This window comes from Cetorhinus maximus, chromosome 27 (genome assembly GCF_964194155.1).
Source record: "Cetorhinus maximus chromosome 27, sCetMax3.hap1.1, whole genome shotgun sequence".
Lineage (NCBI taxonomy): Eukaryota > Metazoa > Chordata > Chondrichthyes > Lamniformes > Cetorhinidae > Cetorhinus > Cetorhinus maximus.
This window is the reverse complement of record NC_135905.1, coordinates 8,566,967-8,590,840: the sequence shown is the minus strand read 5'-3', so window position 1 is coordinate 8,590,840 and position 23,874 is coordinate 8,566,967. Positions and strand designations below refer to the sequence as shown.

The following is a 23,874-nucleotide window of genomic DNA, read 5'->3' as shown; positions in this document are numbered from 1 at the left end:
TGTACAGGATGATGAGATGCTGGTGATGTTAAAGTGTCCATGAGACAATCAGTGCCGATGTGTCCCCTACTAATGTTGTGTAAGAGCAGTGTAACCCTTTGAGTGCATGATGCCATAATGAGAGTGTGAGATTGGAGTGAGCTGAAGGTTGACTCTTACCCTGGCGGAGTGGATGAGATCATTTATCCTCTACCTCCACTGGATTGTGTTTCTTGGGCGGGTGCGCAATGAGCTGACCTCCCTTGCAATCACCTCCCAGGCCGGCGTGGTGAGGCTGGGGGGGTTTCCTGGAGCCATCCCTCGGGTAGAGGGCATCCTGGTGCTGGCGGACTCCACAGATGAGGGCCTCAAGAGAGTTATTGCTGAACCTTAGTGCAGCTTTCTTCTTCGGTGCAGACGTTCCAAGACATTTCCTTTCGGCCAGCTGACCTGTTGAGAGTAATGTGTGTGTTCGGTGGGCGTTTAAATATGGCGCCTGGACCTTCAACCCCATTCAACCTCATTAGGTAATGGCAGGGTGGATGAAGCAGTGCCCACCCCCATGTGATTCAGACAGCTACTCGCCGATGCATAATTAGCTTCCGAGCGTGAGTTGCCACCCGGCGGGAAATGCACAGCGAAACCCACCCACCACCACACTTAGACTCCGGAAGGAAAATTTCTGTCCCTCATTACAGTCTTGGCCCTAACATGGACAAAAGGGCAGGATTCCAGAGGTGAGGTGAGAGTGACTGCCCTTGACATCAAAGCAGCATTTGACTGAGTGTGATATCAAGGAGCTCTAGCAAAATTGAAGTAAGTGGGTATCAGGGAAAACTCTCTCCTGGTTGAAGTCATACCTAGCATAAAGGAAGATGACTGTGGTTGTTGGAAACCAATCATTTCAGTCCCTGGAGATTGCTGCAAGAGTTCCTCAGGGCAGTGTGCTAGGCCCAACCCCACCTTCAGCTGCTTACTCAATGACCCTCCCTCCATCATAAGGTCAGAAGTGGGGTTTTCACTTATGTCTGCACATTGTTCAGTTCCATTCACAACTCCTCAGATAGTGAAGCTTTCTGTGCACAGATGCAGCAAGACCTGGATAACATTCAGGCATGGGTTGATAAGTGGCAAGTAACATTCGCACCACACAAGTGCCAAACAATGACCATCTCCACAAGAGAGAATCTAATCATCTCTCCTTGGGATTCAACAGCATTACCATTGCTGAATGCCCCACCATCAACATCCTGGGAGTTACCATTGACCAGAAACATAACTGGATCAGCCGTACGTACTGTGGCTACAAGAGCAGGCCAGAGGCTGGGAATTCTGCAGAGAGTGGATCACCTCCTGACTCTTCAAAGCCTTTCCACCATCTACAAGGCACAAGTCAGGAGTGTGATGGAATACTCTCCACTTGCCTGGATGAGTGCAGTTCCAACAACACACGAGAAGCTCGATAGATTCCAGGACAAAGCAATTCACGTGATCAGCATCTCACCACACAAACCTAAACATTCACTGCATCCACCACTGACACACAATGGCAGCAGTGTGCATCATCTACAGGATGCACTTCAGCAACTCGTCAAGTTTCCTTCAGCAGCTCCTTCTAAACTTGTGACCCCTACCACTTTGAAGGAAAAGGGCAGCAGTTGCATGGGAACACCACCCCTCGAAGCCACGCACCACCCAGGCTTGAAACTATATCATGTTCCTTCACTGTCACTGGGTTAAATATCTGGAACTCTGTCTCGAACAGCACTCAGGATGTATCCACATCAGTTGGACTGCAGCAGTTTAAGGCGGTGGCTGACCACCACCTCAAGGGCAATTAGGGATGGGCTTTGCCAGCAATGTTCACATCCCATGAAAGAATAAAAAAAAGGCCATGAAAGGTGCTATTTAATGCAAGTCTTTCTATCAAATTGAAAGAAAAAGCATACATACTGCAAAGATTAGTGGTAGGTCAGAAGATTGGACAGACTTTAGAAATCAGCAAAGAATGACGAAAAAAAAAGCAGGGAGAAATTAAGAGTATGAGAGAAAGCTAGCTAGAAATATAAAAATAGATAGAAATAGTTTCTCTAAGTATTTAAAAAGGAAAAGGGTAACTAAAGTGAGAGTTGGTTGCTTAGAAAGCGAGTGTGGGGAAATAATACTGGGAAACATGAAAATGGCGGAAGCGTAAACAGGTATTTTGTGTCTGTCTCCACTGTAGAAAAAACAAAAAACATACCAAGAATACTTGAAAAGCAAGAGGTAAAAGGGAGGGAGGAACTTAAAACAATCACAATCACTAGGGAAAAGGTACTGGGAAAACTATTAGAACTGAAGGTTGACAAGTTCCCCTGGATCTAATGACTCTCATCCAAGGATCTTAAAAGAAGTTGCTGCAGAAATAGTAGATACATTGGTTGTAATCTTGCAAAATTCCTTTGATTCTGGAAAGCTCCAGGTGGTTTGGAAAATTACTGATGTAACAACTTTATTCAAGAAAGGAGGGAGATAGAGAGGAAGAAGCTATAGGACATTTAGCCTAACGTCTGTCATTGGGAAAATGCAAGAATCCATTATTAAGGAGGTAATAGCAGGACATTTAGAAAATCATAATACATTCACATAGAGACAACATGATTTTGTGTAAAGGGAATCATGTTTGACAAATCTATTAGAGTTCTTTGAAGAAATAAGAAGCAAGGTGGATAAAGGGGAACCTGTAGATGTGGTGTATTTGGATTTCCAAAAGGCATTGACAAGGTATCACATCAAAGGTTACTTCACAAAATAAGAGTTAATGGTGTAGAGGGTAATATATAGTATGAACAGAGGATTTGTTAGCTAACAGGAAGAAGAGAGTAGGGATGAATGAGTCATTTTCAGGTTGGCAATTTGTTACTAGTAGAATGCCACAGGGATCAGTGCTGGGGTCTCAACTATTTACAATCTATATCAATGATTTGGATGAAGGGATTGAATGTACGGTAGCTAAATGTGCTGATATGGTAGGAAGTAAGAGGGCTTAAAAGACTCCACAGCAAGATTTAGATAGGTTAAGTGTGTGGGCAAAAATTTGGCAGATAGAGTTTAATGTGGGAAAATGTGAACCTGTCCACTTTGGCAGGAATAATGGAAAAGCAGAATATTATTTTAATGGAGAGAGACTACAGAACTCTATGGTACAGAGGGATCTGGATGTTCTGGAACATGAATCACAAAAAGTTGGTATGCAGGTACAGCAAGTGACTAGGAAGGCAAATGGAATATTGGTGTTTATTGAAAGGGGAATCAAGTGTAAAATTAGGTGAAGTGTTGCTGCAGCCGTACAGGGCCTTAGACACATCTGGAGTACTGTGTACAGTTTTGGTCTCTGTACTTAAGAAAGGATATAATTGCATTAGAAGCAGTTCAGAGGTGGTTCACTTGACTGATTTCTGGGATGAAGGGGTTATCCAATGAGGAAAGATTGAACAGGTTGGGCTTATATCCATTGGAGTTTGGAAGAATAAGAGGTGATCTTATTGAAACATATAAGATCCTGAGGGGACTTGACAGGCTGGATGCTGGGCAGTCTAGAACTAGGGGACACAGTTTAAAAATTGGGGGGTATCCCATTTAAGACTGAGATAAGGAGAAATTTTTTCTCTCAGAGGGTCATTAGTCTGTGGAATTCACTTCCCAGGAGCACTGGAGGCTGGATTATTGAATATATTCAAGGCTGTGTCAGACCGATTTTTGATTGACAAAGGGAGTCAAGGGTTATGGAGCGGACAGATAGGAAATGCAGCTGGGGACCAGTCAGATCAACCATGACCTTATCAAATGGTGGTCAGGCTCGAAGGATCGAAAGGCCTACTCCTCTTCCTAATTCTTGTGTCCGTGTGTTCCTTTCTTTGTTCTATGAATACTGAGGTAGCCACGCCACCTGCTCCTGGCAAGATTCTATTCCTTTTTCTCAATGGACGGTAGAAGAGAATGAGCAATGCTGAATTCTAGGTGACATCCACAGCTGACAGATCCAGTAGAGACCCATGGTCACAAGGTGCAGTGGGTCTCTTGAAGGTCACAGGTAAAGAAGAGATGATCTACAAGTAACCTCCAGGCTGTGTTGTAATACTCCGATACATACATTTGCACAGTGTAATGGATCCAGATTTAATGAGAAAAATGGTAATCAATGATTCATTTATTGAAAATCACATCAAACAAATGCTGATGCATTATATTAATAACAATTAGAATACAGAGATGAAAAGCATTTTATCCATTGATATACAGACAGAGTTCACAATTGAGTTGGTACCATCTCAGGTTGTGTAACTGTTTCATTGTCCTCTGATAGCTGAGTAAACCTCTAACTGTTTGGGTCTCCACCGGTTCCTCAGCACCAAGTTTAAGGCAGGTTGATTATTATATAGTCACCTAACCAGATCCTCACAAGACCCTCCATGGTTATAAAGATCTGTCCATAGAGATTTGCAAAGTTATCATTTCATAAAATCCCATGTGATCATTTCTCCCCAGAATTAATATTCTAGTTGTCTCAACATAGTTTTGCTCCTGTTATTGGCTTAAGATATTTTGGCTGCCTCTAGTATCGAGCTGTCTCATCTTAACTCGTGTGTTATAAGGTTAGTAACTTTTAGCAAAAAAAAAATGCATCACAGCCTTTCAAGAATGATAGTTAAAAGCTTTAAGCAAAATATGTCAATTTGTCACTATCCCCAATATTCTTACAGGTTCCCCACCTTGATGGACAGAAGACCACGTCTTTGATCTCCTCACCTGTGTAATCAATTTGATCTAAATGAGGGCTGTTTGGCATGACACATTTGATTTTAACGTGGAAACAAACCTGAGGACCCAGCAGGTAGAAATTTATGGTGGGGGGGGCGGGGGGGGGGCAGGGGTGCGGGGTGCTGCATGGGGACGGTGCTAATGTCACTGGACTGGTAATCAAGAGGGTCAGGTTAATGTTCTGGGGACAAGGATTCAAATCCCACCACAACAGCTGATGGAATTTAAATTCAATTAATAATCTGGAATTGAAAAGCTAGATGATTGTCATAAAAACCTATCTGGTTCAGTAATGTCCTTTAGGGAAGGATATTTGCTGACCTTACCTGGCCTGGCCTACATGTGATTCCAGACCCACAGTACTGTGGTTGACTCATAACTGCCCTCTGCGATGTCTAGCATTTAGGAATGGGCAACAAATGCTGGCCTTGCCAGCAATGCCCACATCCCATGAAATAATAAATAAATAAATACCAATGATGTGGTGACCAGGACTTGTATGATCAGAAATTTATATAATACTGAATATGCCCATGGGGGTTCACCTGCATTCTAAGCATCCATTCACTAGAATTTAGCCCCAAGATATTATATGCCTTTCTCTATTTCCATGTTAATCTGCTGCATCTTTACTAGGTGGTTCTGAAAGGTAGCACTTCTATCCAATATGCATGTAAAACTGAGCAATAAAGTAGGAATGGTGTACCTGAGTTGCATAACAGCCTGTAATGCTTCTTCCATCAAGTCCCCATGGATCTGCAGGCTGGTGATGTCATGATCAACCAGTTACCCAGGCAACCCAATAAGACCCTAGCGCAAACTCATGAGGGGGTGGGAGGGGGGAGGGTGTGCGGGTGATGGTGTCGGTTACACGTGTTCTGGGCTGTGTTAGTAGACATTCCCTGGCCCAGTGTATGAAGCAGCATTTTCCATTTTCATATTCACTGAGCATTCATTCTGTTAATTAAAGATGACAGCACAATAGTACCCGCATCTACAAAGCACAAGTCAGGAGTCAAAATCAGATCAGCCATGACCTTATCCAATGGCGGAACAGGTTTGAGGGGCCGAATATCCTACTCCTGCTCCTAGTTCTTGTGTACTTGGCAAGCAATATTGGTTCCATGCCAGTGAGATTACACCTGCATGTCACAGAATAGTGATTCATTGGCCAACATATATTCACATCACTGCTGGTCCTGTGTGTAATTACTTTCAGAAACAAAAGCATCACCTTATTAAACGCAATTGAAGGTTCACTGCTCACCTCATCCCAAATAGGTCGGTGGTTAATGAAATTTAGTCAAAGCAATTCCTTTTTACTGGTCCCACTGATAGTGCAGCAAATAGAGGTTGGCTAGATTAGTTCCCCAGTCTGCGGAGCTCAATCAATAGTGTCATTATTCTCCCTCCTCCTCATTCGTGGGAGTGCGTAATCATTGACATTGCCTTGGTCGGTCTGGTCCACTGTTGAGTTGTCAGAAAGTTTATTATTTTATCTTATTTCTTTTCAACTCCTGCTGGTTTTTGAATGCAGGTAACAGCAAGTGAATAGGAACACAAATGGAAAATTAGCTTTTATTTGAATATAAGAGTAGGGATATTTTGATACAGTTGTGCAGGGCATTGGTGAGACCACATCTAGAGTACTGTGTACAGCTTTGGTCTCTTTATTTAAGAAAGGACATAATTGCATGAAGTGATTCAGAGAGGTGGTCTTATTAAAACATTTAAGATCCCGAGGGGAATTGACAGAGTGGATGCTTAGATGATGTTTGTTGAGGCCAAACTCAGACCAGCCTTGATAATTCTTGTTTTCGCAGTCCCCATTGTCTCTAAAATCCTCCTCATTTTCCCTATCCTCTTCCAAGGCATCCCATTGAGGTTGATTAGTGAAGAAATCCCTCCTCACCTCACTCTTAAATGGCCTACCCTTTATCCTGAGATCATGTCCCCTGGTTTTAGATTCACCAGCCAGGGGAAACATCTTATCTACATCTACCCTGGCATGCCCTGTAAGAATTTTGTAAGTTTCAAAGAGGTCACCCCTCATTCTTTGAAACTCTAGGGAATATGGACCCAGTCTCCTCAATCACTCCTCAAAAGACAATCCCGCCATCCCAGAGATTAACCTGGTGAACCTCTGTTGCACTCCTTCTATGGCAAGTAAATCCCTCCTTGGATAAGGGGACCAAAACTGTACACAATACTCCAGGTGAGGTCTCACCAAGGCTCTATACAACTGCAGCAAGACATCTTTACTCCTGTACTCAAATCCCCTTGTGATGAAGGCCACCATACCATTTGCCTTCCTTATTGCTAGCTGTACCTGCATGCTAACTTTTAGTGACTCACGAACAAGGACACCCAGGTCTCTTTGGACACCCGCACTACCCAACCTCTCATCATATAAGAAATATTCTGCATTTCTGTTTTTTCTACCAAAGTGAATAACTTCACACTTATTCACATCATATTCCATCTGCCATGTTCTCGCCCATTCACTTAGCCTGTCCAAGTCCTCATGAAGCCTCCTTGCATCCTCCTTACAGCTTACGTTCCCACCCAGTTTGGTGTCATCAGCAAATTTGGAAATATTACAATTGGTTCCCACATCCAAATCATTTGTGTAGATTGTGAACAGCTGTGGTCCTAGCACTGATCCTTGCGGTATCCCACTAGTAATAGCCTGCCATCCTGAGAATGATCCATTTATTCCTACTCTCTGCTTTCTGTCTGTTAACCAATTCTCAATTTCCCCCAACCCCATGCACTCTAATTTTATTTACTAGCCTCCTGTATGGGACCTTATCAAAAGTCTTCTGAAAATCCAAATACACCACATCTATTGGTTCTCCTTTATCAATGCTACAAGTAAGATCTTCAAAAAACTCTAAAAAGGTCATCTAAACATCATTTCCCTTTCATAAATCCATGTTGGCTCTGCTTAATTTTACCATTCTTTTCTAAATGTCCAGTTATCACATCCTTCATATTAGATTCTAACAATTTCCCTACTACTGACGTCAAACTAACAGGTCTGTAGTTCTCCATTCTCTGTGTTCCTCCCTTCTTAAATGGTGGGGTTACATTTACTACTTTCCAGTCTGCAGAAACCTTTCCAGAATCTATAGAACTCTGAAAGATAACCACCGATGCATCCACCATCTATCTAGCCACCTCCTTCAACACTGGGATTTTAGCTCATTTGGTCCAGGGGATTTATCAACCTTAAATCCAGTTAACTTTTCAAGTACTACCTCTACTAATACTAATTTCTTTTAGCTCCTCAGTTTCACAAATCCCTTTATTGCCTAGTATTACTAGGAGATTTTCTGTATCTTCTTCCCTGGATATAGATGCAGAGGCCTGGATTTTTCCTATGGCAGGCGGGCTGGGCAGGAGTGGGTGGGTGCGGAGCCAATCGCTGCCTGCGATCGGCTGTGCGCCGCCATTTTATGTAGGCGGGCCAATTAAGGACTGCCCAGCGTGACGCTCGGCCGGTAGTGCTCAGCACTACCTGTGCGGGTGGGGGGAGGAGGGAGAGTCAGGGCCTGCGCTCTTTCGCACATGTGTGCCAAAGAGCGCAGTAATCTCCCTGAGGCACGGATCTGCCTCAGGGAGATTGAATAGACAATAAAAAAGTTCAATAAATGATGTAAAAATTTATTTAAACGTGTCCCTTCATGTGACAGTGTCACATGAGTTGGGACATGTTTGTAAAGGTGGGAAAATTAATTAATTTATTTTATAAAAGCTTCAGGAAACCTCTCCCAGCCCATGGATGAAAAACACGCCCGATGTCATCGCGCGTCATTTTACACGTCGGCGTGTCAGGCCTGCCCCTGTATGCCGACTGGAAGATTCTGCCCAAAGTAACTGTTTAGTTTCTCCGCCATTTCCCTGTTCTCTATTATAAATTCTTCTGTCCCCACCAGTAATGAGCCCACATATCAGCCCATGGATGAGATTTCCTGAAAAACGCAAAGGCCGCTTGGGCTTTTCGCCTGCCCGCCAGCCTTAAGGTTGGATGGGCAGCGTTCTTACATACTTTAATTAATCCCTTAATGGCCTTAATAGGCTCTTAACATTTCGGTGGGCGCGCAGCTGACTCCAGCACGCACCCGCTGAACGAAATATCGGGATGACGTCAGGATGCACGCCCAACATCATCGCACATGATTTTATGTGCCGGTGTGTCAAGCCCGCCCCTGCATGCCGACTGGAAGATTCTGCGCAAAGTAACTGTTTAGTTTTACCGCCATTTACCTGTTCTCCATTATGAATTCTTCTGTCCCCACCCGTAATGAGCCCACATATGTCCTAGCTAATCTTTTACTTTTCACATACCTGAAGAAGCTTTTACCTTTATGTTCCTCGCTTATTTGCATTCACGTTCTCTTCTCCCTTTTTATAATCAGTTTCTTGGTTCTCCTTTGCTGGATTCTAAATTGCTCCCAATCCTCAGACTTATCACTTTTTCTGGCATCCTTATAAGCCACTTCCTTTAATCTAACGCAATCTTTAACTCCTGTCATTACCCATGGTTGATTTACCTTTCCCTTTGGGTGTTTGTGCCTTAGAGGAATGTATATCTGTTGTAGACAGTTTAGTATTTCTTTAAATACCAGCCATTGCCTGGCTACCGTCAAACCTTTTAGTGTATTTTCCCAATCCACTGTAGCCAACTTATCCCTCATATCTTCATTATTTCCTTTCTTCAAATTTAAGACCCTAGTTTCAGAATGAACTATATTGCATTCAAACTCAATGCAAGGTTCTATCATATCTTGGTCACAATTTCCCAAAAGCTCCTTTACAGCAAGGTTATTAATTAGCCCTTTCTCATTACACAACATTAAATCCAAATTAGCCTGATCCCTATTTGGCTTCTAAACGTACTGCTCCAGAAACTCATCTCGTTACACAATCTGTTAATTCCTCCTCCACAACATTAGTGCTGATTTGGTTAACCTAGTCTATGTGTAAATTGAAGTCGCCCATTATTACTGTATTACCCACTTCACATGCATCTTTAATTTACAAAACATAAGAAATAGGAACAGGAGTAGACTATTTGGCCCTTCGAGTCTGCTTCGCCATTCAATAAGATCATGACTGATCATCTTGTGTTTCGATTTCCACATTTCCATCTACCCCTGGTAACCTTTGATTCCCTTGCCTAACAAGAATCTATCTTAAAAATATCTGCCTTAAAAATATTCAATGACCCCACTTCCACCACCTTCTGAGGCAGAGAGTTCCAAAATCGTACAACCCTCTGAGAGAAAAATATTCTCCTCATCTCTGTCCTAAAAGGACAACCCCTAATTTTAAAACATTGCCCCCTAGTTCTGGACTCACCCACAAGAGGAAACTTCCTTTCAACGTCCATCTTGTCAATACCGTTCAGGATCTTGTATACTTCAATCAAATCACCCCTCATTCTTCTAAACTCCAGTGGAAACAAGCCCAAACTGTCCAACCTTTCATCATAAGACAACCCACTCATTCCAGGTATCAATCTAGTAAACCTCCTCTGAACCCCCTCCAATGCATTTACATCCTTCCTTAAATAAGGAGACCAAAACTTCGAGGTGCCGTCTCACCAATGCCCTGTATAACTGAAGCATAACATCCTTACTTTAATGTTCAATCCCTCTCGTAATAAAGGATAACATTCCATTAGCCTTATTAATTACTTGCTGTACCTGCATACTAACTTTTTGTGACTCATGTACTAGAATACCTAGATCCCTCTGCACCTCAGAATTACGCAGCCGTTCTCCATTTAAGTAATATTCTGCTTTTTTGTTCTTCCTGCCTAAGTGAACAACTTCACATTTTCCCACATTAAACTCCATTTGCCATATCTTTGCCCACTCACTCAACCTATCTATATCCATCTGCAACCTCCTCATGTCCTCTTCACAACATACTTTCCTACCTATTTTTGTGTCATTTGCAAATTTAGCTACTATGTCTTCGGTCCCCTCAAAAAAGTTATTAATGTAAATCGGAAAAAGTTGAGGCCCCAGAAAAGACCCTCCACTCATCACATCCTGCCAATCAGAAAAAGACCCATTTATACATACTCTCTGCTTTCTGCCAGTCAGCCAATCTTCTATCCATGCTAATATGTTACCCCCTAAACCATGTGCTTTTATTTTCCATAATTTCCTGATTTATACCGTGCCCAACATTAGCACTACAGTTTGATGCCCTATAAACAACTCCCACCAATGTTTGCTGCCCCTGCTGTTTCTTAGCTCCACCCAAACTGTTTCTACATCTTGATCCTTCAATCTAAGATCCTCTCATTAATGTACTGATCTCATCCCTTATTAAAGTGCTATTCCACCTCCTTTTATTTTTGCATTCCTTCTAAATGCCAAATATCCTTGGATATTCAGATCCCAATCTTGGTCATGCTATAGCCATATCTCCTGAATGGTAATTAAATCATACCCTTCTACCTCAATTCGTGCATTCAAATCATTATCTGAATGCACATAGCATTTGCAAAAAGGTTGAGTGCCTTTAATTCTGCTTTTTTAACATTATTCTCTATTCTGATCCTATTTGATGCTTGTCTATGCTTTGTCTGCCTTCTATTTTTGCTTTCTACTTTTCTACTTCCTTTTACCAGTTTTGCTTCCCTTGAATCTGTGCTTCCTCTCAGGTTCCCACCCCCCTGCCAATCTAATTTATATCTTCCCCAACAGCACTAGCGAATCTCCCTGCAAGGATATTAGTTCCAGTCCAGCTAAGATGTAGCCCATCCATCTTTTACAGGTTCCACCTGCCCCAAAACCGGTCCCAATGCCTCAGAAATCTGATGCCCTCACTCCTACACCCGTTCTCCAGCCTTTCACTCAATTCTCCAATTCTATGCTCACTAGCACGGAGGGCTGGAAGTAATTCTGAGATTACTACTTTAGATGTCCTGCTTTTCAACCTCCTTCCTAGTTCTCTGTAATCTGCTTTCAGGACCTCATCCCCCTTCCTACCCAAGTCACTGGTACCAACCCGGACCATGACCTGCCTGTTCACCCTTCCCCAGAAGAATGTTCTGCAGCCGCTCCGCGACAGCTTGACCCTGGCACCAGGGAGGCAACATACCATCCTGGAGTCAAGTCTATGGCCACAGAAATGCCTATCTGTTCCTCTAACTAATGAATCCTCTATCACTACTGCTCTTCCCCTCTTCTTCCTCCCCTCCTGTACAGCTGAGCTGCCCATGTTGCCACAAACTTGGTATCTAACTGCACTCCTCTGATGAGCCAATGACCTCACCAGTATCCAAAACAGAAAACCGATTAGCGAGCAGGACCTCAGGGGACTCCTGCACTACCTGCGTGGTTCTCTTGGACTGCCTGGTGGTCACCCATTCCCTTTCTGTCTCCATGCTCCTAGGCTGTAGTATGACCACCTCTCTAAATGTGCTATCCATGTGGCTGTCAGCCTCTCAGATGCGCCAGTGACTCACGCTGCTGCTCGAGCTCCAAAACCCAGAGCTCGAGTTTCTGCAGCTGGTGACACTTCCTGCACATGTGGTCATCCAGGTCACCGGTAGCATCCACAACGTCCCACATACTATAGGACACGTATTCCACATGACCGAGCTGCCCTGCCGTGTCTTAACTTCACTTACGTTAACTTTATTTTACTTATATTAATTGTATTTGGCCTTAACTTAATAAACATTACAACTATTGATAAACTTTACTAGTACTGATAAATCTGGCTATTACTTAACACACTTCACGAGTTACAATAAATCTCACTTAAAGCATCTCTTACCCCATGCACCGAATTCCCACGTGAACCTAATTTGCTACTCACTTGGTCTACATTTCCTGACCATGCACCCCTTACTGACCTTACTTTTGCTCAGTACCTCTGTCTCTCTTGTGACATTTTTTGACTCTGTAGTCCATGTACTATCAACTGTAAACTCTAAGGACATCAGCCAGACCTTCTTTCAGTCTCTGTTTTTCATCCAATTGCCTCTTAATTTTCCTGTCATTTTTCACCTGTTTCTTATTTTGCTGATTTCTATTTTCCTCTTTTAATTCTTTAATAAATTCCTCACTTTTAATTTGCAGACAAATTGGTCACCTATATAAGAATCCTTCCATTAACTTCTTCCATCATCTTTTTATTTTGTATATACTCAACAACCCATTCTATTGCCATCTTATAACCTCCATCATTCTCTACAATCTTAGAGGCCAAATCTAATAGTTCCTCAAGCCCTGTTAGTTTATGCTTCAGTTTCTTTTACAAAATTGTTTGAATATTTGCCATAATTCCCCCTATTTAAAAAAAAAATGCTTGCTACTAAAATTCAAACAATTTATGTCTTTATGTAACCAATTTAAGTCTGTCGACTTCTAAACATATTATTTTAGATGTTTGGTATCATATCAATACAACACATTGATTAGTCACATCCCATCTGTCTGTCCACCAGCATGACCCAGACATTCCTGTCGCTTGCCATTTCAATACACCACCCTGCTCTCATACCCACATGTCCACCCTTGGCCTGCTGCAATGTTCCAGTGAAGCCCAACACAAACTGGAGGAACAGCACCTCATCTTCCAATTAGGCGCTTTACAGCCTTTTGGACTTAACATTGAGTTCAACAACTTCAGACCATGAACTCTCTCCTCTATCCTCACCCCCCTTTTTTAATCCCTTTTTTCTACATTAATTTTTTTTATCCATTTATTTTTATTTCTATTTTTATTCATTTATCTATGGTTTTATCCCCCCTTCTATCCCATTTTCCATCTTTTTCCCCCTCCCCCACCCCATCCCCTAAAGGACCATCTGTCACTTGTTCCATATTGTTCTTTCACACAATGCTATCCTTGTTCTGCTATTATCACATTCTGCTTTCTTACCTTTATGCCACTATCAGCACCTTTTTTTTAGCACTAACCACTACCATTAACACTCCCTTTGTCCTTCAGTTCATGACATCTTTGTCAATCCCACCTTTGTCCCCACCTTCTATCCAGCTTTACCCCACCCCACCCCCCTTAAACAGTATAAATTTCATCACATTTCCACTTCTCTTCAGCTCTGAAGAAAGGCCATATGGACTCAAAACGTTAACCCTGTTTCTCTCTCCACAGATGCTGCTAGACCTACTGAGTTTTTCCAGCATTTTCTGATTCTGTTTCATTTTCCAGCATCCGCAGTATTTTGCTTTTATTTTAGTGGGTCATAATGGATTTGGACCTGACAGCAAAAAATAGTAATCAATGATTTGTTTATTGAAAATCACATCAAACACATGCTGACACATAATATTAATAACAATAAGAATACAGTGATGAAAAGCATTTTGCCTACTGATCTCTGGGCATTATTTGTAATTAAATTGGTAGTGTGGCCATCTCGAGTTCTCTGTTGGATTGCTCTCTGATAGTTTGATAGACTTAAACTGTTTAGTGGTCTTCACCACTTCCACAGCACTGAATTTGAGAGAGGTTGGTTATTGTAGTCCCCTAACCAGATCCTCACACCATAGAAAGTAGAGAGCAGCTCTAAAAAAGGAGATAAAAGTGGCAAAGATGAGAGTGGATTAGTGGCTAATGCAAAAGGGAAACCAAAAGTCTTTTATAAACACAGAAATAGTGAAGGGGTAATCAAAGAAAGAGCGGGGCCAATTAGAGATCACAAAGGAGATATTAATGCGGAAGCAAAGGAGATGGTTGAGATACTAAGTGAGTACTTTGCATTCATCTTCACACAGCCTCCTTAAAAGGTTACAACAACAGACCGCCTCTTGAGAGTGGAATGGTCACCCGCAATCCCCCATCCCACCCATGTCATGTCCCTGTTAAAAGCAGCAATGGCAGGTTCAAGCCAGGTTGGGTTCCTGTTTCAGAGTTTTTACTTTTTAACCACCCACCCAAAACAAACCCACCTGTTTTGGGGGTTAAAATGGACCCCTATAATCAAGGGCTGAATTAATTGGAAAGGTATCACTAATAAATGAAAGTCAGCATGGAATTGTTAAAGGCAAGTTGTATTTGACTTACTTAATAGAAAGGGTGGACGAAGCAGGGTTGATGTTGTATATGTGAACTTTCAAAAAGCATTTGACAAATACCGTTTAATAAACCTGTTTGTAAAATTAAAGCCCATAGGATTAGAGGGATAGTGGCAACATGGATATAAAACTGGCATTCCCCAGTGTAGGTATTAAGAACATTGCTGTTTTTGATTATATATACTAATGACCTGGACTTGGGTATACAAGGCATAACTTCAAAGTTTGCAGATGACACGAAACTTGGAAATGCAGTAAATAATGAGGATGATTGTCACAGACTGCAGGAGGCATAGCTAGACAGGTGAAATGGGCAGACACATGGCAGATGAAATTTAACATATAGAAGTGTGAAGTGATACATTTGGTAGTTAATGAGAAGTATAAACTATACGGTGCGATTTTAAAGGGAGCAGGGACACCTGGGGGTACACAAGTTTTTGAAGGTGGCGGGAGGAGCTGAGAAGGCTGTTAAAAAGCATAGGGAATCATTGGCTTTCTTAATAGAGGAATAGAGTGCAAAAGCAATAAACCAATGTAAACCTTTATAAGACACAAGTTAAGGCTCAGTTGGAGTTTTATGTTCAAATCTGGGTCCACACCTTAGGATGGTGTCAGGAAGATATAATAAGTCTCATAATGCTATTGGAATTTATTGTAACATAGTGGTATCTGTGTGTGTGTGAGTGAGAAACTTAATTGGATTAAAGGCAGCTGGTCTGAAGGCTTTGATGTAAACATGGAGGAAGTTTAGAATATAAGTTGTAAAAGGACATTGCATTTTTAAATAAACCAGACTAGATTGTTTTCAAAAGATGGAATGAAATATTACACCTAGCCAAGTGAAGTTAAGAAACAGCGTGTTTATTTTTCCCAAAGATTACAGGTAAAATTAGTACTATGATAATCTTTTATGGTCAGGGAGATAAAGTTCAAAAACAGAGTGAAACAATGGGTATTTGCATTCAAAGGGGAAAATATGTATAAAGGAGTGAAGGCTTTGTAAGGGTAGGCATTTTTAAGATTAACAAGTATGAAAAACCTTCAGCATCTATGCCTCAAGCTGCTGTTTTCAAAGAACTGAAGTTAAAACTCACTTGGAATTCAACTGGTTCAAGGTAGTGTGTGTCACCTTGCCTGGGTCTTTTAAAATCTATGTGTCTTACTGTTGCCTTAACAAAAGTGTAACTGGGAGTCAGATTAAGTAGCGGATTTAGAAGTTATCATAGTAGTAATTTGTAAATCTGTGTATGTGTGTAAAATCATTCCTCTTATTAATAAATGTTTAATCTAGTTTTGTAAAAACCTATAAGACTTGGTGGTCTGATTACTACTGAATTCAAGGCACACATCTTGAAATTTATACAAATTGCAAAGCAAGTTGTGGCAATTGTTTCAAGTTTCCCTTTGGGATTTGAACAACTCAGCATTTACCATCGGCTGAACCATAACAATGGGCATCAAGACTTCAGACCGCTTGTAGAAAAGAATGGTACCAAAGAGGAGACACTTCATTTATGTGGAGGGACTGGGGAAGCTGAGGTTGTTCTCCTTAGGGCAGAGAAGATTAAGAGGAGATTGGATAGAGGTGTTCAGTATCATGAACAGTTTTGACTGACTACATATGGAGAAACAATTTCCACTGGCAGAATGGTCAGTAACCAGGAGCACAGCTTTAAGATGATTGGCAAAAGAACCAGAGGTGATCTGAGGAAACTTTTTTTTTTACACAGCAAGTTGTTGTGATCTGAAATGCACTGCATGAAAAGATGGTGGAAGCAGATTCAGTGGTAAGATTAGAAGAGAATTGGATAAATATTCAAAGGGAAACGTTTTATGAGGCTATGCGGAAATAGCAAGGGAGTGAGACTAATTGGATAACCCTATTAAACAGCCAGCACAGGCCTGATGGACTGAATCTCCTGCTTTGGTGCTGTAACATTCTATAATTCTATGACTCTATGGGCCATTCACAAGATCCTCCAGATGACCAGCTCGACCCAGAAATTAACATTAATTATCTAGCTGTTTTGCCTCAACTTTTATCATTATCTTAGAATCATCATTACATTTTCAATTAATTGTTTAACGTCACCATGTGTTTGACAAGGTTCACCAATTTGTCGAAGATTATATTCTTTCACTGCAGTGAAAAATAGCATGAAAGTTAAAAGCATAAAGCAAAATATGTCACTGTCCCTATCCCCAATATTTTTGTACCAGCATTGTCTTCATCTTCCCTGACATGAGCACCCTGTAACTGCACCCACACGTGTACCCAAATCTCCACCTTTTATATCAGCAGCTTATAATTTTCTGGAAAACATATCTTAGATTTTATGAAGACCCTACCCTCGCCATAACATCTCATTTAGCTACCCTGGTAAGTATCTTGAAAGAACAGTTTATTAAAAATATACACTTACGAAATAGTGATTTCTGACATTTATGAATCAACTTTAAGTTAGGGAGAAGCCAGAACTGGGTTTATGTTTTGGGAATACAACTGAAACATCGGTCAATGATGTGATCTACACTTTTGCAGTGGCTAAAGCTATTCAGTCTATTGCTGCACTGGAACGCACACAACATGTAGGATGCCTTAGAGTGGACATCATATTCCTAAAACCTGGCAAATGTCTCTTCTCTTTCACTGGCTGTTCCATCACACATGTTCCGTCAGCATGAGTACCTAGTTGCTTCACTGTTTTTTCAGCTATGGACATCTTGTCCTTTTCGTGCTGTTCTATCTGAATCTCCAGATGTTTCTGTATAGCCAGCCCAAGGACTTCAGGATCTACAGAGGCCCCATAGACTTCCCACGTCATCCCTTTGTCATCCCATTTCACTTCTCGGACCGGGGACTCCTGAATCAGCTGGTTCTCTTCAAGGTTAACCTCTGGGAACATATGAACCAGGCGACTATCAGTTGGAGACATGGGGCTGGTGCCTACTGACCTGCAGTTAACTGCCAATGAGGTCTGTACCTCTGCATCTTTATGTTCCAGCTGATGGCGATATCTAAGGGTCAGGTCTGTTACAGAAGTCATAGTCCATGTGTCTCGTGTTCTCACACCCACATTACTGTTTGAATTGTTCTGCAGCAAAGAGTGAGAAAACTTTTCCAGTTCTGCTTTTTCCCCATCTGAGGTGTTCTGAGAATTCCTGTCAATTGCAGTGTGGACATCTTCATTTTCCATATTTCCGTGGCATTTCAGAAGATGCCTTGCATCCAACCCAGATTCACTCACTGAAGACACCAACCTTGGGAATGTTAGAATCCCTGAAACCGGCAGTGGATGGCAACATGCATTGACAACAGTTCCTCTTCCAGATTCACTAACAGAACTGACTAGCCTTGGAAAGAGATGGATAGCAGGGATTGGCAGTGAATGGCAATAAGCAGGAGTGGTGTCTTGTATCCTCAGACCAGATATCAAGTGGCTTTGGAGTCCAGTACAAGTGTGGTTGCCCATTAAACTGTTTTGGTGAGTGGCAACTCCTTCCCTATATGTCGCACTACCCTGATCCGTAGCAATCATCTCATTTCTTGTCACCCTATTGCCTTGATATTGTCTACCAGATTCCTGGACAACCGTGACACTTGGATAATTGAGAGAACTCTCTGTAAACATGAGATGGCCCCGATGCATGGGACTACACAAATCATTGGCTATACAATTGTCTTGATGTTCAGCAATGGCTGCACTTTCGCTCACATTTTCCTGATACCCAGTGTCAGTTTCACTCCCTGAAATATTGATCACAATCTTTTGACTACATTCTTTAGTCACCATTTCATCTTGAGGAATTATACCATAGCCTCTGTCAGGCACAGCAGCTTGATGTGCGGTAGTAGTCTTACTATGCACAACACTGCCTCGATAGCAGTTCTCTTTATAACCATGAATAATGTCTGAGCAACTCCTGTGCATCATCTTGGCCTGCAATTTTCCCAAGTTTGAGTCTGCGTATAACATTGTGTCTGTGTCCTTTCCCATGGAGGAATTGGTGTTCATGTGGCTGTTGGTGTGAATTTTTGAATCATCCTGAAATATTGGGAATTGGGAGACATGATTGGGATCAGGGATAGTTCCCATATGGAAGCAGCGACACAGGGGGATCACAGTGAAATTATCTTGTGGTGTGAAACACGATGGATGATAAGGGCATCTCATGTCCATTTCAACTGAGTTCCTTGGAGAGACAACGCTACTGAGGGTCTTCCTCAGTTCTTGTTTAGTTGTTTGTCTTTCCTCCATGCTGTCTCTTCTGGGGAATAAGGTGGCAGAAGAGCTTTTTGAAAGTGGGAAACAATCTGGCTCCAGAGTGTTATGACACACTGTGTTCTGGGTTTCCTGGAAGGAATAGTCAGATAGTCTTCGACTGTAGGTAGCCATTCTGAAATGACACTCTGTCGTGATGAGAACCAATATAAAGAAGGAATAGTAAGTCAAGGGTATACATGTTATTCCTCCTTCCCCACTTCCCTCCCACCAAAAAGTTTTCTCTCACCTGTCTTGAAGGAAAAGACATGCTGGAGTACATTTCCACTGAATCATGGAAATTTACAGACAGAAAGAGGCCATTCAGCCCATCGTGTCTGCACTGGCCAACAACAAGCCATCCAGTCGAATCCCACTCTCCAGCTCTTGATTTGTAGCCATGAGGCTGGGGCACTTAAAGTGCATACCCGAGTACTTTTTAAAGGCATTGAGAGACCCCACCTCCACCCCCTGCTCAGACAGTGAATTTCAGATCTCCACCATCCTCTGGGTGAAAACATTTCCCCTCTAAACCTCCCAGCTCTTACCCTAAATCTATGTTCCCTCGTTATGCACCCCTCACAAAGGAAAATGGGGCCTTTCTATCCACTCTCTCTAGACCCCTCATAATTTTATACACTTCACTAGGTCTCCAGTTATGGCTCCTAAGTCATGCTAGAGTGTCTTCAAGTCATTTGTGGCCTTACCCACCGCCCAGCCAAGTAGGGTTATTGAACAGCAAGCAATTTCAATTACTCATCTTTTTTTCTTCCCTTCCCTAACCCAGGGGCAATGAAACAATTGCAGTTAGCCCTACTCCCATCTCAGCTCATACCAACAAACCTAACACAGACCAGCGACGTAACCTGGGATGTTAAAATCCAAATGGCTCAGTTTCAGTGTTTCATTTTGTCATGCAAGTCAAGGAGTTAAAGAGGCCATGAATTTAGAGCCATGAAATATTTAAGCTGAGGAAAACCATCTTGTCTATTCAGGTTTTACATGCAGAAATATCCTGCAGTCTCCCCTTCAAAGATTTTCACTTATGTTACCCTATCTCAACACCCATCCTATGTGTTCATTGGGCTCTGTCCAAAATTTGCCTTTAACTGATTTGAACATCTTACAATCAGGGTCCTGTTTGAAGTTTCTTGCAGCATTGCTTGTGGGTCAGGAGGAGCAGGAGTGCTACAACTTTGCCCATCAAGCTCCACTGCCATTGTGTTCCCTTCCCCTATACAAGTACCTTTTGGAGTTGGGAATTGGATTTACCTATTCCTGTAGCCTATTCCAGAGTTAAAATCCAGATTTCCAGATTTTCCATTTTAAGTTCTGCCCACCCTACCCCACTGCCATGTATCATGGCCCTGTTAGTATCTAGATCAAAGTGTCAGGAGAGCTATTTGACCAGGGACGGGAATAGGGCTCACTGCAATTGGTTTCATTACCCTGGGTTAGGGAAGGGAAGCAAAAACTAACTTATAAACAAACCACTATGAAGTCCCCTCTCAGTTGCTGCTTTCAAGACTCTTCCTCACTGTCATTCTGAACTCAAATTTGTTGATAAGCTATCTCAATAGAAGCACTGTTTGGCTTAGGAATGAACCTTCCAGACCATAGCTTACCAGATTCCATCTCCCTGGTAAATGCTGATCTCAACTGGAACAGCAGTTCAGGTGCCACCTTGGTCACAGTGCTATTGGGCTAGTGAGAAAAATCAGCTTGAGTTCTCACTCCTGATCACTACCACTCATTAATGATGGGAAGTTCATATTTAGGGACTTTGGGTGGACTCAAAAGAAATAGGTAAGCACTTGCAATTACTCATGTCTTTTTTTCTTCCCTTCCCTAACCCAGGGGTAATGAAACCATTTACAGAGAGTCCTAAACAAAAACAAAAATACCTGGAAAAACTCAGCAGGTCTGGCAGCATCTGCGGAGAGGTGCACAGTTAACGTTTCGAGTCCGAATGACCCTTCAACAGAACAGAGAGTCCTATCCCGATCCATGGTCAAATAGCTCTCCTGACATTTTGATCTCGATGTTAACAGGGCCAAGATACACGGCAATGGGGTGGGCAAAATTTAAGATAGAAAATCTGGATTTTAACTCCAGAGCAGGCTACAGGAGCAGGTAGGTCCAATTCCCAACTCCAAGAGGTATTTGTATAAGGGAAGGGAACACAATGGTGGTGGATATTGATGGGCCGAGTGGTAGCACTCCTGCTCCTCCCGGCCCACAAGCAGTACTGCAAAAAACTTACCTTCGCTCCAAAGTTGTCCTTGCCTCCTTTCAGCCATCAGCTGCCGGGTTTCCCAGGGCTTAAGAAACTCAGCCAGCCACTGTTGAACCTGCCAGCCTCATTAAAATATTTAAATTGCCAACTTCTTGTCCTGCATTCATTAAACCCAAATGGATTTGGATGGGTTTGGATTGAGTTTGAGATTTTTAAAATTTTAACATCTGACCCGATCCCAACACACCATTTGGGGGGGTTTCAAATCCAGCTCTTACTGTCAAGGTCCTTTAACAAATAATGGCCACCTGGGCAAAGGGCCACAGCACTGATTGCATTCACAAGACAAGAGCCAGATGGGAGAAAGGGAGAGAAAGTGGGAAAGTGGGTGCAGCTAAAGGCTTAATTTTGTACACAAACCCTTTAATTATACTTAAAGAAATGAAATATGCTGATAGGTTGGAAAAATCACATTGAAGTTAACTGTGTTTTGCAGAGTACAATGGACAGCACTGAGTTCAACAGAGAATACTGGGCACAGAGCATACTGGACACACAGGGTATTCTGGGCACACAGGATACTCTGGACACAGGGTACGTTGGACACACAGGGTACTCTGGACACACAGGGTATTCTGGGCACACAGGGTACTCTGGACACACAGGGTACTCTGGACACACAGGGTATTCTGGACACACAGGGTATTCTGGGCACACAGGGTACTCTGGACACACAGGGTACTCTGGACACATGCATGGTGTGAACAATTAGCACGGGTATTTGTATGACATCACTGTGTTGATGTATGTCTGTATGGTGTGTGTGTGTCCATACGTGTCTGTGTGCTGGCGTGTATTAGAATGGTGTGTTGTTAGGGTGGTGCTGTGTATCAGTATTTTGTGTGTGGCCATATTGTATGTGTCAGCATGGCGTGTGTTTCAGTCTGGCGATGTGTGTCATGTTATGGTGCGTGTCAGTGTGGAAGCCAATGTGACGGGGCGGGGGGGGGCAGAAGAATTACGATCAGATGGTTACTGTACTCACGCGGCAGAGACTAGGGAAGAGAATGCAATGAAGATGTGGATCTGTGTATATGAAAGAGAAAATTGGGTCAAGATAGAATACAACCAGTGTCGGGGCGCAGTGTCGAATAGTGTCAGGGAAAGGGATGGAGCATTCTCAGAGAGAGAATTACAGCGAGGGAGAGGCACATATAGCACATGAGGCCAGTGAGGCTGGAAAGGGGTATTCGGAGGCTGGACGCTGAGGGACAACCCTGCCAGGCAGAGGGAAGGGATTTGGGAGACAGCAACAGATTCAGATTCATTAAATGGAGATTCCATGTCCCGGGCAGCCAGGGATTGTGTTTTATAAAAGCAGACCCCAATTCTCTATCTAATGCACCCGGCTGGTGTCTCCCGGCCCCACATCCTGAAAAAAAAACCAGACTAGCAGAAAATTATTATTTTTATATATATTCTATCTGTGCACAGCCATTTAAAGAGGCGTCGCCCTAACACGCTGAGATAAGCCGGAGCTATTCCGAAGGGTTTTGTTTTTTAAAAACAATATTTTGTTTTTAAAAAAGCTAAACATACCTCCCAGCCGAATGATTTGTACAAGCAACAGGGCTGGGTACCTGCTGGTAGCATCTCTGCACACAGCACACCTCCCTCGCCCCCCTCCACAAGCTGCAGCTCAGGTCAAAACAAGCATTAATTATTGTGATTATTGCACTCTTACAAAGCCAAGAACTGGGAGAGGAAATCGGAGTGTCTAAAAAATACTTCGCCATTCGCCGGCGTCTACAGCCCCCAACTGACAGCTTCTCAACAATAACGGAATAAAATAATAACAATAATAATAATATAAAATGATCAAAGGAACAATTCGCATTGCTGAAAAAAAATCCCCTCTGGAGCATTCTGCCAGGCAATAGCACTCACCGTTTAAGGAGCAAGGAGGGAGGGAGATCCAGGATATCCACAGCTTAAATTAAATAATAAATACACCTTCTGCTATTTATTATTAATTATTATTATTGTGTCTGCTTTCTCCACACCCCAAGGAGTATATTAGAATTGAGAAGTTTGTGAAAGGACAGCAGCAGCTCAGGCGGGTTTAAGCCACACAGCCCTCGTCTTCCTCCACAGCTCACACGGTTGCCGGCGAAATGAAGAGAGGAGATTAATACATCAAGGTTTTTCATCCGATTAAGGAAGATAGTGCCGCGCTCCTCACCTAATGCTCCCCTCCGGCGTGACAGGAGCTTCGAGCAATCAGCAATTTTCACTCCAAAGTGATTCATGTCAACTGGTTCTCAATTCTTCCTCAACCACCCATTCCTACCCATCCTTTATCCTTGGATCATCATGTGTCTGCCTTTGTGGTATCTCTGTTTGCTCCTTTGTATCTGTCTCTTTGAGTCACTTTTTTTCTCTCTCTGTGCAACTATCAGGCTTATATTTATTTAATTTGATGGTTGAAACACCTGCCCGTGAAATGAGTGCTGTGGAGACGGTG

The 23,874-nt window shown here is 42.5% G+C and overlaps 1 protein-coding gene and 1 long non-coding RNA gene across 5 annotated transcripts in view; one reads left to right on the top strand and one right to left on the bottom strand.

Annotated features, from left to right (window-relative positions):
- Positions 1-23,734, bottom strand: part of LOC144668530 (elastase-1) — a 52,178-nt gene extending 28,444 nt beyond the window's left edge. The window contains exons 1-2 of one of the 4 annotated variants that reach the window (XM_078530657.1): positions 23,593-23,734; positions 14,049-19,263 (exon numbers count right to left, since the gene is read on the bottom strand). In XM_078530657.1, coding sequence (XP_078386783.1) covers positions 17,408-19,263; positions 23,593-23,659 — 1,923 coding nt within the window. In that variant the 5' untranslated portion in view covers positions 23,660-23,734 and the 3' untranslated portion in view covers positions 14,049-17,407. Of the gene's footprint in view, positions 1-14,048; positions 19,264-23,297; positions 23,573-23,592 lie in introns of those variants that run through there. The other 3 variants (XM_078530659.1, XM_078530658.1, XM_078530661.1) reach the window with 3 other exon arrangements.
- LOC144668532 (uncharacterized) overlaps positions 1-23,874 on the top strand; it is a 66,822-nt gene that overhangs the window by 31,011 nt on the left and 11,937 nt on the right. Inside the window, exons 3-4 of the long non-coding RNA XR_013573516.1 lie at positions 4,578-4,613; positions 4,722-4,852. This is a non-coding gene — a long non-coding RNA (uncharacterized LOC144668532). The remainder of the gene's footprint in view (positions 1-4,577; positions 4,614-4,721; positions 4,853-23,874) is intronic.